The sequence below is a fragment of the Entelurus aequoreus genome, linkage group LG15 (assembly GCF_033978785.1).
Source record: "Entelurus aequoreus isolate RoL-2023_Sb linkage group LG15, RoL_Eaeq_v1.1, whole genome shotgun sequence".
In the NCBI taxonomy this organism is placed as follows: domain Eukaryota; kingdom Metazoa; phylum Chordata; class Actinopteri; order Syngnathiformes; family Syngnathidae; genus Entelurus; species Entelurus aequoreus.
Window position 1 is genome coordinate 11,684,835 of NC_084745.1, and position 17,610 is coordinate 11,702,444.

General features: G+C 36.0%; 1 protein-coding gene across 1 annotated transcript; it reads left to right on the forward strand.

The window, feature by feature from the left end:
• Positions 1-7,245: 7,245 nt before the first annotated feature.
• On the forward strand, positions 7,246-17,125 carry chmp5b (charged multivesicular body protein 5b). Its single transcript, XM_062020863.1, has 8 exons — positions 7,246-7,394; positions 9,727-9,831; positions 9,908-9,954; positions 10,031-10,124; positions 13,220-13,291; positions 13,373-13,481; positions 16,654-16,766; positions 16,831-17,125. The coding sequence occupies exons 1-8, from the start codon at positions 7,326-7,328 to the stop codon at positions 16,879-16,881; spliced, it is 660 nt and encodes a 219-aa protein (XP_061876847.1). The 5' UTR covers positions 7,246-7,325; the 3' UTR covers positions 16,882-17,125.
• The last annotated feature ends 485 nt before the right edge of the window (positions 17,126-17,610 follow it).

Below are 17,610 nucleotides of genomic sequence, written 5' to 3' on the forward strand. Positions count from 1 at the left end.
ACTATACACGTTACACACTACACTATACACGTTACACACTACACTATACACGTTACACACTACACTATGTATGTACACACTACACTATACATGTTACACACTGCACTATCGTGTTATACACTACACTCATACATGTTACACACTGCACTACACAAGTTACACACTGCACTACACAAGTTACATACTACCCTATATATGTTACACACTACACTATACATGTTACACACTACACTACACAAGTTGCACAATACACTATATATGTTACACAATACACTACACAAGTTACACACTACACTATATATGTTACACAATACACTACACAAGTTACATACTACACTATATATGTTACACACTGCACTACACAAGTTACACAATACACTATTTATGTTACACACTACACTACACAAGCTACATACTACCCTATATATGTTACACACTACACTATACATGTTACACACTACGCTACACAAGTTACACAATACACTATGTATGTTACACACTACACTACACAAGTTACACACTACACTATAAATGTTACACACCACTACACAAGTTACACAATACACTGTTACACAATACACTACACAAGTTACACAATACACTATATATGTTACACAATACACTACACAAGTTACACACTACACTATAAATGTTACACACTGCACTACACAAGTTACACAATACACTGTTACACAATACACTACACAAGTTACATACTACACTATTTATGTTACACACTACACTACACAAGCTACATATTACACTATATATGTTACACACTACAGTATACATGTTACACACTACACTATACATGTTACACACTACACTATACACGTTACACACTACACTATACATGTTACACACTACACTATATATGTACACACTACACTATACATGTTACACACTGCACTATACGTGTTATACACTACACTCATACATGTTACACACTGCACTACACAAGTTACACACTACACTATATATATTACACAATACACTACACAAGTTACATACTACCCTATATATGTTACACACTACACTATACATGTTACACACTACACTACACAAGTTACACAATACACTATATATGTTACACAATACACTACACAAGTTACACACTACACTATACATGTTACACACTACACTATACATGTTACACACTACACTATACACGTTACACACTACACTATACACGTTACACACTACACTATATATGTACACACTACACTATACATGTTACACACTGCACTATACGTGTTATACACTACACTCATACATGTTACACACTGCACTACACAAGTTACACACTACACTATATATTACACAATACACTACACAAGTTACATACTACCCTATATATGTTACACACTACACTATACATGTTACACACTACACTACACAAGTTACACAATACACTATATATGTTACACAATACACTACACAAGTTACACACTACACTATATATGTTACACAATACACTACACAAGTTACATACTACACTATATATGTTACACACAAGCTACACAAGTTACATACCACACTATATATGTTACACACTACACTATACACGTTACACACTACACTATACATGTTACACACTGCACTACACAAGTTACACAATACACTATTTATGTTACACACTACACTACACAAGCTACATACTACCCTATATATGTTACACACTACACTATACATGTTACACACTACGCTACACAAGTTACACAATACACTATGTATGTTACACAATACACTACACAAGTTACACACTACACTATAAATGTTACACACTACACTACACGTTACACACTACACTATACATGTTACACACTGCACTACACAAGTTACACAATACACTGTTACACAATACACTACACAAGTTACATACTACACTATTTATGTTACACACTACACTACACAAGCTACATATTACACTATATATGTTACACACTACACTATACGTGTTACACACTACACTACACAAGTTACACAATACACTATGTATGTTACACAATACACTACACAAGTTACACACTACACTATATATGATACACAATACACTACACAAGTTACATACACTATATATGTTACACACTACACTACACAAGTTACATACCACACTATAAGTTACACACTACACTATATATGTTACACACTACACAATACACTATATATGTTACACAATACACTACACAAGTTACACACTACATATATGTTACACAATACACTACACAAGTTACATACTACACTATATATGTAACACACTACAGTATACAAGTTACACAATACACTATACTGTATATGTTACACACTACACTATATGTTACACAATACACTACACAAGTTACACACTACACTACACAAGTTACACGATACACTATATATGTTACACAATACACTACACAAGTTACACACTACACTTTATATGTTACACAATACACTACACAAGTTACATATTACACTATATATGTTACACACTACACTACACAAGTTACACATTACACTTTATATGTTACACACTACACTACACAAGTTACACAATACACTATATATGTTACACAATACACTATACATGTTACACACTCCACTACACAAGTTACACAATACACTATATATGTTACACAATACACTACACTAGTTACACACGACACTATACATGTTACACACTCACTACACAAGTTACACAATACACTATATGATACACAATACACTATATATGTTACACACTATATATGTTACACAATACACTACACAAGTTACACACTACACTATATATGTTACACAATACACTATATATGTTACCCAATACACTATATTTGTTACAAATTACACACTGTACAAGTTACAAACTACACTGTACAAGTTACACACTACACAAGTTACCCGCTATACAAGTAACATACAGTATACAAGTTACATACAGTATACAAGTTACACATTACATTATACAAGTAACAAACTACAGTATACAGCATACACACTACACTATAGAAGTTACACACTACACACGTTACTACACTATACAAGTTACACACTACACTATACAAGCTAAACACTACAGTATACAGTTACACACTACATTATACAAGTTACACACTACAGTGTACAGGTTACACACTACAATATACAGGTTACACACTACATTATACAAGTTACACACTACAGTGTACAGGTTACACACTACATTATACAAGTTCCACTCTACAGTGTACAGGTTACACACTACATTATACAAGTTACACACTATGGTGTAAGGGTTACACACTACATTATACAAGTTACACACTATGGTGTAAGGGTTACACACTACATTATACAAGTTCCACTCTACAGTGTACAGGTTACACACTACATTATACAAGTTACACACTATGGTGTTAGGGTTACACACTACATTATACAAGTTCCACTCTACAGTGTACAGGTTACACACTACATTATACAAGTTACACACTATGGTGTAAGGGTTACACACTACAATATAGCGGTTACACACTACAATATACCGGTTACACACTACATTGTACAAGTTACATGCTACAGTGTACAGTTTATACACTACATTATACAAGTTACATACTACAGCGTGCAGGTTACACACTACATTATACAAGTTACAGTGTACAGGTTACACACTACATTTGACAAGTTACACTCTACAGTGTACAGGTTACACACTACATTATACAAGCTACACACTACAGTGTGCAGGTTACACACTACACTATACAAGTTACATACTACAGTGTACAGGTTACACACTACATTATACAAGTTACACTCTACAGTGTACCGGTTACACACTACAATATAGAGGTTACACACTACAGTGTACAAGTTACAGACTACATTATACAAGTTACTCACTACAGTGTACAAGTTACACACTACAGTTTACAAGTTACAGACTACATTATACAAGTTACACACTACAGTGTACAAGTTACACACCACAGTGTACAGGTTGCACACTACATTATACCAGTTACACACTACAGTGTACAGGTTGCACACTACATTATACCAGTTACACACTACATTTGACAAGTTACACTCTACAGTGTACAGGTTACACACTACGTTATACAAGCTACACACTACAGTGTGCAGGTTACACACTACACTATACAAGTTACATACTACAGTGTACAGGTTACACACTACATTATACAAGTTACACTCTACAGTGTACCGGTTACACACTACAAAATAGAGGTTACACACTACAGTGTACAAGTTACAGACTACATTATACAAGTTACACACTACAGTGTACAAGTTACACACTACAGTGTACAGGTTGCACACTACATTATACCAGTTACACACTACAGTGTACAGGTTGCACACTACATTATACCAGTTACACACTACAGTGTACAGGTTACACACTACATTATACCAGTTACACACTACAGTGTACAAGTTACACACTACAGTGTACAGGTTACACACTACATTATACCAGTTACACACTACTGTGTACAAGTTACACACTACAGTGTACAGGTTGCACACTACATTATACCAGTTACACACTACAGTGTACAGGTTGCACACTACATTTAACCAGTTACACACTACAGTGTACAGGTTGCACACTACATTATACCAGTTACACACTACAGTGTACAGGTTACACACTACAATATACCAGTTACACACTACAGTGTACAGGTTGCACACTACATTATACCAGTTACACACTACAGTGTACAGGTTGCACACTACATTTAACCAGTTACACACTACAGTGTACAGGTTACACACTACAATATACCAGTTACACACTACAGTGTACAGGTTGCACACTACATTTAACCAGTTACACACTACAGTGTACAGGTTACACACTACAATATACCAGTTACACACTACAGTGTACAGGTTACACACTACAATATACCAGTTACACACTACAGTGTACAGGTTGCACACTACATTATACCAGTTACACACTACAGTGTACAGGTTGCACACTACATTATACCAGTTACACACTACAGTGTACAGGTTGCACACTACATTATACCAGTTACACACTACAGTGTACAAGTTACACACTACAGTGTACAGGTTACACACTACACAAGTGACCCACAACACAGGTTACACACACCTTCTAATGATATTAGTGTAATTTAGGCCTGTCTTCTGCTTCTGATCTCAGTTTGACCACGTGTGCCTTCAGCAGTCCAGCCGGTGTGTGACAAATGAGCACGGCAGAAGTTTGTGCATGAAGACAACTCTAAGAATGATTGTTTTGACTTGACGTCGGTGTTGCAAGTGAGTGCAAATGTTTTAAGGTACAAATGAGAAAATCCTGGATTGCTTTGACAGAGGGCTTTTTCTGGTGTTTTGTCCAGTTTGTTGATTTGACAGTAAATAATCCACTCACCTGTGCTCTGCATGGCAACATAATCCCACCATGATGCTCACGCACGGATTACGTGTTGCAATGATAGAACAGTATTGTTATTTTGTTTGTGTTGCATGGCAACAGTCTGATAATGCAGCATCAGCAGCCTGTGTACTGGATGCGGTTGTAATTGTTATTTAAATGAACTGCAAATGAATGTTACTTCCTTGGCTAAATGTTTCATTTTCCCAGTTGTGCACATCTATTCCTGTCTTTTCCCCAGTCATTGGCAACAAAAATAGAACATTTCTTCTGTTATCTTACATAAAAGAAACTTTAGGCCCCAGAAGTGAGTTATTTTTGGGTCTTTTGTCCTTTTTTTTTTTAAATCTCCATGACAGTTTCCATGTTTGCAGCTGTGTTTGTTGGCTATATATAACCTTATTAAATGCATTTGAACAAACACTGCTTTATTTTTTTTTTTCCCCCTGAAGCTACACATGAGTTTTACTGTAAACCACAGACTCCCCCTAGGGATAGGAAATATGTATTGCAGGGACATTTTGTATTGATTGCAAAAAATGGATGGATGGATGGGTGGATCGCTAAAATAAAAAAATAAAAAAATAATTTCATTGTTTTTTACAATATTTATTTTCATTCAATATTCACAGCAATGCATAGACAAAATTCACCAATATCAAAAATATTCAACATATGACAAACACGTTATTCCAATATTTATTAGGATTAAAATCAGAAAGTTATTGCCTACAATCTAATGCATGGGTGTCCAAAGTGCGGCCCGGGGGCCATTGGCGGCCCGCAGCTAATTGTTTACCGGCCCGCCACACATTCTGGAAATGCTATTGCAAAAATAAATAAAAAAACATTAAAAAAAAGTGGAATGAGGTGAAATCTAACTAGAAAAAGTTGCAATGTTGACACAAAGCTGCCATGAAGGCTGTTTGTTTTCCTTTTGTCTATCTTTATTTTTCTTTTTTTTGCCATTGCTAAAAAAAAATGTAAATAATCAATGTTATAATGAATTATTGACCTATTCAAGGCTCCAATTATTTCAAATATTTCACTTTAAAATATTTTATGTGGAAAATATTGCACAGAATATTGTGTGGTTGCCATACAAAAACGTCAACATTTTCTTTGACAAAAGAGCATAAAAAAAACAAAATAATAGTTCAAACGTAAAATCGACAGATATATCTGGAGTTGATCTCGTAACTTAAGTGTTGAAAGTAAAAAAAATAACATAAAAATTTATCACTTTTTGAGTGGGGCACCTTTTGGATCCCAAATATATTTAATGGGATTGTATTTATCTTTTCACTGTGATTACTCAAAAATAATCATGAATTAAAATCAATGGTGTCCTGCATTATTGATCTTTTTAAGGCTCTAAGTACTCCACATCAAACTTTGCTTTCTGAATGTTTTGGGCAGTGGGGGAAATACTGCATATTTCAGTTTTATTATAAAAAAAAACAAAGTTGTCTTTGACAGAAAAGGCATAAAACCTTTTTTTTTTTTTTTTTACTTTATACCAACCAAAAGTTGATATACTGTAGAGATTTACTGTAAGCGTTAAATAAAAAATAAAAAATAATAATTTGACTTGTTTTTAACATTTTAATGACTTAGACCCTTTATGGTCCCCGGGAGCCCTAAAGGTAAAAAAAACAAACAAACATATATTTTGTTATGGTTTGAAAATGAAAAATATCAAAATGGCCCCTGCATGCTTAAATTTTTCCGTGTTTGGCCCTCATTGGAAAAAGTTTGGACACCCCTGATCTAATGGAAATCTTATGATTACGAAACATATTTCTGGTGGGCGTGGTTTAGTCAGCATATGACTCCTCTGACGTCACCTGTGTTGACTTCCGGGTGTCTGTTCGACGCTGGGCTGAGGCGGCGAGTTATTTTGTGCTCTTCCGACACTTTTAAAGTCAAAATGAATCGTATTTTTGGAATGGGGAAACCGAAAGGTCCAGCGCCGAACCTCACGGACTGCATTGGAACCGTAAGTGTTGCCCGGAGAGAACTTTTTTCTACGCTGTTATAAAGTAAACAAAGATGGACGTCAGTGGCTAATTAGCTCTTTGCTAACAGTTTAGCAAGTTTAGTTAAGTCGAAAACCAAGTCTGTTTTTTTTTTTTACTTGTTTATGCCTTCGACTGTCATACTGCCTTTTGAATGAATATTTAATGATATAAACAGTGGTGACATTTACGAGTGGCGAAACCCGACGCTGTTGGTGACGTCATGGACAAAAAAAATCACATAATCGAGTCATGAATCAGCATCTAAGTTGTTCAATGATAATTCGGACAACTCCTGTTGCAAAGTATGTTGTTCTCAGTGTGGGGAAAAAAACAGTCATCAACTTGTAGAACAGGTTTGTTAACTGGTAGGCAGGGAGGGGTATTATAGTTATTGTTAGCTAGCATGATGGCATTCACTTACAGTAAGAGGAAGAAATCATGATTTCCTACTGATTGTGTAAGTTGTTTTTTTTAAACATTTGTTTATTGTATTTTGGACATAAACAGTCCATAAATACAATTAAACACATGTCAAACATTCCCTTTTCCACTGCCGAACAAGTAAACCTCAAAAAGTATACATAACATAAAATTTAAATAATAAATTAGATAAAAAAAAGTCAAATACACTATATTTCCAAAAGTATTTGGCCACCCATCCAGATGATTAGAATCAGGTGTACTAATCACTTTGGCCACAGGTGTATAAAATCAAGCACTTAGGCGCGCTTCTACAAACATTTGTGAAAGAATGGGCCGCTCTCAGGACCTCAGTGATTTCCAGCGTGGAACTGTCACAGGATGCCACCTGTGCAACAAATCCAGTCGTGAAATGTCCTCGCTCCTAAATATTCCAAAGTCAACTGTCGGCTTTATTGTAAGAAAATGGAATAGTGAATTGGAAAAAACAGTCAAATAAGTACAGGCAAATATTGACATGAAGCCACAGACAACTGTACTGCTGAGTGTCCCCCAACAAAACACTACAGCAGACAAAAGGCTCATCAATTATCTACCTTTCAATTACTTTTTTCAATATATATATATATATTTTTTACTTTTAGGGCTATATATATATATATATATATATATATATATATATATATATATATATATATATATATATATATATATATATATCTCGACGTCCCATTGGGGTTGTGAGTTTTTCCTTGCCCTTATGTGGGCTCTGTACCGCGGATGTCGTTGTGGCTTGTGCAGCCCTTTGAGACACTTGTGATTTAGGGCTATATAAATAATCATTGATTGATTTATATATATATATATATATATATATATATATATATATATATATATATATATATATATATATATATATATATATATATATATATATATATATATGTGTATGTATATATATATATATATATGTGTGTATGTATGTGTATGTATGTATGTGTGTGTGTATCATAATGGGAAAAAGAGATAGTACTAAAGGACTGGATTAGACCCCAGGTGTAGGTCTGTAAAAGAGTGTTGTTGCCCATTTTGTGTTGGGCTCCATATAAAATGCATAATGTTTAATAAACAAACATTTGCCTAAAGCAAACAAATTGTCCCATGTTGGGTGTACATTTTAGTGAGGTATATATATATATATATATATATGTGTATATGTGTACACAGATAAAGGCCAATAGTTTGGACACACCTTCTCATTTCAATGCGTTTTCTTTATTTTCATGACTATTTACATTGTAGATTGTCACTGAAGGCATCCAAACTATGACACCTGTGAAGTGAAAACCCTTTCAGGTGCCTACCTCTTGAAGCTCATCGAGAGAAAGCCAAGAGTGTGCAAAGCAGTAATCAGAGCAAAGGGTGGCTATTTTGAAGAAACTAGAATACAAAACACATTTTCAGTTATTTCACCTTTTTTCGTTAAGTACATAACTCCACATGTGTTCATTCATAGTTTCGATGCCTTCAGTGACAATCTACAATGTAAATAGTCATGAAAATAAAGAAAATGCATTGAATGAGAAGGTGTGTCCAAAATTTTGGCCTGGACTGTATGTATGAATGAAATACGTTATTGCGATTAATTTAGAGTTAACTCTGGACATTGCGATTGATAGCGATTTAAATATTTTAATCGTCTGACAGCCATAGTAAAAAATACTCAATGCAGTCTGGATTTGATCCATTTTTATTAGTTACACTCATTAAATGATTAATCGAAGCAACATAACACAAACACTGTAGAAGCTAACTCTTATTTAAAAGATAAACACCAAATTCCTCCTCTATTAAACTGGATGCAATTCAAGTGTGGTTCTTGGTTTGAAGGTTGATTCCAGGACAGAGTCCGTGGACAAGAAAATCGACAAACTGGACGCCGAGCTGGTGAAGTACAAAGATCAGATGAAGAAGATGAGAGATGGGCCGTCTAAGGTGAGGATTTCAAGTAGAAACAACACGTGCCAAACCTGTCATCATCATCCTCGTCATCACACTGTCATGTTTGTAGAACATGGTCAAGCAGAAGGCGATGAGGGTCCTGAAGCAGAAGAGAATGTAAGCCTGGCTGAAGAATGTTATTTAAATGTGTGTATTTGACTTTGACCTGGTGTGTTTAATGCCACTGCTGCAGGTACGAGGGCCAGCGGAACAACCTCATGCAGCAGTCCTTCAACATGGAACAAGCCAACTACACCATCCAAACCCTGAAAGACACCAAAACAACAGTAAGGCCACACTATGATGTCCCCTAAATCAGGGGTCCCCAACCTTTTTTCCACCAGGGACCGGTTTAATGTGTGCGTTATTTTCACCAAACCGGTTTTTCACGTGTGGCAGATGAAAACAGCAAAAAAATTTGCATGAAAAATCAACTCACTATAACGCTGAAATAATGGGAGCCCTGGGCGTGTTTCTTTGCAAAAAGATGGTCGCCGGCACGTTGATGGCATATACCAGTGTTTTTCAACCTTTTTTTAGCCAAGGCACATTTTTTGCCTTAAAAAAATCCGGAGGCACACCACCAGCAGACATTAAAAAACAAAACTCAGTTGACAGTAAAAAGTCGTTGTCGCAATTGTTGGGTATGACTTTAAACCATAACCAAGCATGCATCAATATAGCTCTTGTCTCAAAGTAGGTGTACAGTCACCACCTGTCACATCACTCCCTGACTTATTTGGAGTTTATTGCTGTTTCCCTGTGTGTAGTGTTGTAGTTCTTGTCTTGCGCTCCTATTTTAATGGCTTTTTCTCTTTTTTTGGTATTTTCCTGTAGCAGTTTCATGTTTTCCTTTGAGCGATATTTCCCGCATCTTCTTTGTTTTAGCAATCAAGAAGATTTTAGTTGTTTTTATCCTTCTTTGTGGGGACATTGTTGATTGTCATGTCATGTTCGGATGTACTTTGTGAACGCCGTCTTTGCTCCACAGTAAGTCTTTGCTGTCGTCCAGCATTCTGTTTTTGTTTACTTTGTAGCCAGTTCAGTTTTAGTTTCGTTCTGCATAGCCTTCCCTAAGCTTCAATTACCTTTCTTAGGGGCACTCACCTTTTGTTTATTTTTGGTTTAACCATTAGACTCAATTTTACCCGCACGCTGCCTCCCGCTGTTTCCGACATCTACAAAGCAATTAGCACCAGCTGCCACCAACTGATATGGAAGAGTATTACACGGTTATTCTGCCGAGCTCTAGACAGCACCGACACTCAATAACAGTCATTTGCAGACTATAATTACTGGTTTGCAAAAAATATTGTTAACCCAAATAGGTGAAATTAGATTAATCTCCCACGGCACACCAGACTGTATCTCACCTGCGGCACAGTGGTTGAAAAACACTGGCATATACTATATACCAGTGTTTCTTAACCATAGGGCCGGGGCCCAGTGTTGGGCCGAGAGCGCCCCCTAGAATGTCATATATGTGTTTTTTCTGCTGTGGTCCGCATAGGCCACAGCTGTACTTAGTTGTAATACACTTTTCTACCACTTGTGGCAGTAATGACTGTAGCTAATGACAGAAGCACATTGTATATATGTTATATCATTTCATAGTTGGTTAGAGTAAATAAATACAATGTATAAATATAAGTTCATATTTACATATAATGTTATTAAAAATGTATTTCCTTTGGTTAATAAGTATATGTTAACTTTATTTTTGTTACAAAACCCATGTAAATTGGAGGGGAACATATTTTTTGTTAAGATTTGGTCACATTGTTGGGGGGACAATTAATATGTGACGGAATAAGGGAAGCAGCATGAGACAGCAAGCATTTGATGGAAGACGTTAATGGAGTCTCGGCTTGAAAATAAACTTTATTCCCTTGGTGTTTGTGAGGCCAATGAGGTATGATTCTTTCTGATAATATATGTGAAATCAATGTGTTTTCTTTTATTTGATGTCAGACTAATTGTAAGTTCTGTTTTTTCTTATTTATTAGTTCTGACGGCATTATTTTGGCATCGTTAACGAGAAAAAGGTGTGGCTAAAATAAATGTCTGTGTGAGAAAAACAAACAACTTGAGCCTTGATTAAGACCTCGGAGGGAGTAACAATGACAATATGAAACAACCAGAGTGAAATTCATAGAGAAATGTCTTAAGCGCAAAAATTATGACTAAAGTGGTATTTCCATTTGCACTTTAAAAAAATATACACTACCGTTCAAAAGTTTGGGGTCACCCAAACAATTTTGTGGAATAGCCTTCATTTCTAAGAACAAGAATAGACTGTCGAGTTTCAGATGAAAGTTCTCTTTTTCTGGCCATTTTGAGCGTTTAATTGACCCCACAAATGTGATGCTCCAGAAACTCAATCTGCTCAAAGGAAGGTCAGTTTTGTAGCTTCTGTAACGAGCTAAACTGTTTTCAGATGTGTGAACATGATTGCACAAGGGTTTTGTAATCATCAATTAGCCTTCTGAGCCAATGAGCAAACACATTGTACCATTAGAACACTGGAGTGATAGTTGCTGGAAATGGGCCTCTATACACCTATGTAGATATTGCACCAAAAACCAGACATTTGCAGCTAGAATAGTCATTTACCACATTAGCAATGTATAGAGTGTATTTCTTTAAAGTTAAGACTAGTTTAAAGTTATCTTCATTGAAAAGTACAGTGCTTTTCCTTCAAAAATAAGGACATTTCAATGTGACCCCAAACTTTTGAACGGTAGTGTATTTATTATTAATTTAGTTTATTTATTTTAGCAGAACATAATGTATATTGTATGTAAATGTATTTTGTCTAATCAGTCTGACCCAAGCCTAAGGTTTATTTGTTAAATTAATAATTTTATCTTTGTGATTAACACATGCTTTTATATCATTTTATAAGGTAGGGAACTGTAAGAAGGTCAGATGTTTTATTTTATTGAATATGATGAAAATCAAGAGTAAGATTACTAAGTCAGTGTTAATATTGGAATGGTCCCCCGGGTCCCTTTTGTAGTGGAAAAGTTGGTTCCTGAGGTCGAACAGGTTACGAACCCCTGTTATATACAACGACCCTGCAGATGAAAATTAGCCTTTGGCTACAACCTGACACATTAAAATGGTATATGTTCATTAATGTACTATAACAAATGGCGACTTCCTGACAAGAGTTGTAAAATACATCTATAAACAAGCTTGTTGGTGTGTTTAGTGGGACATACGAAAGTTAAGTTGGAGAAAATGTGTTCGTTTATAAGTCAATTAATGTTTCTGTGCGGCCCGGTAGTAAATGCGTCACGGACCGGTACCGGTCCCCGGACCGTTGGTTGGGTACCACTACCCTAAATGACACCTGGTGACGTCCGTGTCATCTGTTTAGGTGGATGCCATGAAAGGCGGCCTGAAGGACATGAAGAAAGCCTACAAGACTGTCAAACTTGATCAAATCGAGGTACTTTATATACGCCGTTACTGATAAGATAAGATACGATACGGCGGCTGAAGTGTGTTTCTTCTGGTTTAAAACCATCAGAATATTCAAGACCAGCTGGAGGACATGATGGAGGACGCCAATGACATCCAGGACGCGCTGGGAAGGAGCTACGGCACACCTGACATCGATGAGGACGACTTGGAAGCAGGTCAGTGGGGAAGGCTCACATTCTGGAGCTGTGGGCCACAGACTGACAAATCAAAAGATGCGGGTGCCATTTTTGATAGTTTACACCTTTTTAAAACCAGTACAATATATAGATTTATGAAATATAAAATGCAATTTCGATAACATTTTGTGTGAATGCTGAAGAGCCAAAGCCTAAGTGAAATGCTCACATTTAGCAGAGAACAGATAGCGACAAGTTAAAGTTAAAGTACCAATGATTGTCACACACACACTAGGTGTGGTGAAATGTGTCCTCTGCATTTGACCCATCCCCTTGTCCCCCCCCCCCCCGGGAGGTGAGGGGAGCAGTGAGCAGCAGCGTGAGCCGCGCTCTGGAATCATTTTGGTGATTTAACCCCCAATTCCAACCCTTGATGCTGAGTGCCAAGCAGGGAGGTAATGGGTCCCATTTTTTTGTAGTCTTTGGTATGACTCGGCCGGGGTTTGAACTCACAACCTACCGATCTCAGGGCAGACACTCTAACCACAAAAAGAGCTAAAAAAAAAAGCTTGCATACTAACAAGACTCTGATAACAATAGCATGCTTACAGTTAGCATTAGTGAAATACCAAAATGTGACCCTGGGGTGTTTACCTGCACACCGAACGGGACATGCGGTAGAAAATGGATGGATGGTATGTACCTGATAAATGAGCTAAACACTCTAGAATGCTGATGTTAGCATGCTAAAATGCGAACTGTAACATGCGTGAAGTACCAAAATATTTGACTTTGACGTGTGTACCGGAATTGTTGAAAATGCTAGCCTGCTAACGTTAGTATGCATCAAGTACCAAAATATGACTGCTGTGTATACCTACAAAATTAGCTTAAAAAAAAGCTAGCCTACGAACGTTAGCATGCTAACAGGTATCATTTGTCAGGTAACAAAATATTTGACGCTAAGGTGTATAACTGCAAAATTAGCAAATAAGGCAGCATGCTATTATTAGAATGCTAATGATTGTGCTGTGCATGGTGCAGGGGTATCCAAAATGGGGCCCGGGGGCCATTTGCGGCCCACAGCTATTTTTTTAACGGCTTACAGCACATTCTAAAAATACTTTTACATAAAAAAACAAGAAACATAAAAAGTGGAATAAAAGAACAAACAGGTGAAATTTAATGAGAACAAGTTGCAATGTTGACTAATAACACAAAGCTGCCATGCAGGCTTTTTTTTTTTATTGTCATTGCTCAAAAAATTATAATAAATCAAAATCAATGAAGTTATAAATGATTGACCTTTTCAAAGCTGCAATCTCTTCAAATCCAATATTTTACTTTGAATTATTTTTGGGAAAAATAAAATAAATACTTTTATATATTTTTTTACCTCGAGGTAAAACTGACACTCCTGCATCGGAAGAACTCCTCCGAAGCCAAAGAGGTTCCCTCAAGTTTGGTCACGGGGACCCAGAAGGGTCACAGTCATAAAAAATATTAAAAATAAGTCCTGCATTAATTGGATTTTTTTCAATTCTTAAATCTCTAGATCAATTTCAAAAGTTGTCGATATAAAGTTTTTATATGTTATAAAAATAAAAAATAAACGTTTTATTAAACCCTGTTTTTTAAAATGGCAAACCCAAAATATGCAATATTTTTCCCAAAACAATATTCAAAGTAAAATATTGGATTTGAAGAGATTGCAGTTTTGAATAAGTCAATAATTCATAATTTAAGTGATTTTGAATTATCATTTTTTAAGCAGTGAAAATTTTAAAAAAGCCTGCATTTCAGCTTTGTTATTAGTCAACATTGCAACTTGTTCTCATTAAATTTCATCTATATACACCTTCATATATTTGTATATATGCATTTATGTATATATATAGCTGTAGCTATATATATATTTATATACAGTACAGGCCAAAAATTTGGACATACCTTCTCATTTCAATGCGTTTTCTTTATTCTCATGACTATTTACATTGTAGATTGTCACTGAAGGCATCACAACTATGACACTTGTGAGGTGAAAAAAGCATTTCAGGTGACTACCTCTTGAAGCTCATCGAGAGAATGCCAAGAGTGTGCGATAAAGTAATCAGAGCAAAGGGTGGCTATTTTGAAGAAACTAGAATACAAAACACGTTTTCAGTTAATTCACCTTTTTTTGTTAAGTACATAACTCCACGTGTTGTTCATTCATAGTTTTGATGCCTTCAGTGACAATCTACAATGTAAAATGTCCAAACTTTTTCCACTGGGGGCCGCACATTGAAAAAAATGAATACAAATAATAAATAATAAAATATATATATGTGTATATATATATATATATAAAAAATACATTTAAATTTTTTTTTTTAATTAAAAAAGATGACACAAAAAACAAAAGCAATCAAAAATATATATATTTTTTGATTGATTTTATTTTCAAATCAATATATATATATATATATATATATATATATATATATATATATATATATATATATATATATATATATATATTTTTCAATGTGCGGCCCTCAGTGGGAAAAGTTTGGACACCCCTGGTATGGTGCTTAACAAATTTACAAATGATGTTGGCCCTGCAATGAGGTGGCGACTTGTCCAGGGTGTACCCCGCCTTCCGCCCGATTGTAGCTGAGATAGGCTCCAGCGCCCCCCGCGACCCCGAAGGGAATAAGCGGTAGAAAATGGATGGATGGATGGAAAACACAACTTTTGCAAATATGTCAAATGTTTAAACTAAAATAAGTTAAGAAATAAGCAAACCAAACAGTCCACACACAACAGCTGTTATTTCAGTGCTTGCTGTGACATTAGGCTTCCACTGGGTGGTGCTGCAATCCAGTATTTAAGCAGTGTAAAGTGTATAATCCTTTTTTGCACGGCTAGTTGACATGATTGAAATTTGATCAAGTCGTCAATAAGATGTTTATGTACTTTTTTGTTTAAAGGAAATAATTGAACATAACTTTTGACAAGTGTGTTAAAGCTCAGCCTTCATATTCAGTCAGAAGTTAAAGTTAAAGTACCAATGATTGTCACACACACACAAGGTGTGGTGAAATGTGTCCTCTGCATTTGACCCATCCCCTTGATCACCCCCTGGGAGGTGAGGGGAGCAGTGGGCAGCAGCGGTGCCGCGCCCGGGAATCATTTTTGGGGATATTAAATATGACTGTCCCGTCCTCAGAGCTGAGCGCTCTGGGAGATGACTTCCTGATGGATGAGGACACCTCCTACTTGGACGACGCCGCCACCGTCCCTTCCATACCCGAGGGTTTGCCTGGAGCCAGATCCAACAGGGTATGTCCTTTTGTCTCCGTAGACTTCCTTTCACCCTCCATTCATGTTCTATTTGGCTTTGCAGGACGGCGTCATGGTGGACGAGTTCGGCCTTCCTCAGATTCCTGCTTCATAAAAGCCGAGTCAGGACACATGTATCATAGCTTTTTCTTCCTCTATTTATCCAACTGACACTCCTGCTTTGGAAGGACGCCTCTGAAGCCCAAGATGCAATCACTAACAAGGACCTCAGGTTTTTCTTATCATTCTTCATGATTCATATATGAGCTCGACCAGGGGTGTCTAATTTCGGCCCGCAGCTCCTTTTTTATTGGCCCTCGGCAGATTGTAAAAATTATATAAATTCGTTATTATCTTGATGTTATTTGTAATCCTCTCAAATGGTGAAATCATAATCAGACTTTTGAATTAGCATTAATCATGATTAATCACAAGTATTAATATTTTTTAACACCAACAAAGCAAGTATGCTTGGTAGAAAACGCTTAAACAAAGTAAGTTTCCACTCTTCCAAAATGAGCTAGCTTGATGCTAGTTTGCATTGGATTTGCCATAGACAGGCTACCATCAGCGATTTCAACACCTTCAAATTTAGTAATGGAAACTAAAACTAAAAGGAATGTTACAATTAAACAGCTGATGTGTATTAAGCGAAATACAGTATAAACACTTTGTAGGGCGCAACATAACTAGGGCTGCAACTAACGATTAATTTGATAATCGATTAATCTGTCGATTATTACTTCGATTAATCAATTAATAATCAGATAAAAGAGACAAACTACATTTCTATCCTATCCCGTATTTTATTGGAAAAAAAAGCGCATAATGGCACCGTAGTTAT

Coding starts and splice junctions, on each gene's coding strand:
- chmp5b (XM_062020863.1), top strand. CDS start 7,326: ATGAATCGTATTTTTGGAATGGGGAAACCGAAAGGTCCAGCGCCGAAC. Junction 10,125..13,219: donor TGAAAGACACCAAAACAACA/GTAAGGCCACAC, acceptor TCATCTGTTTAG/GTGGATGCCATGAAAGGCGG. Junction 16,767..16,830: donor CTGGAGCCAGATCCAACAGG/GTATGTCCTTTT, acceptor TTGGCTTTGCAG/GACGGCGTCATGGTGGACGA.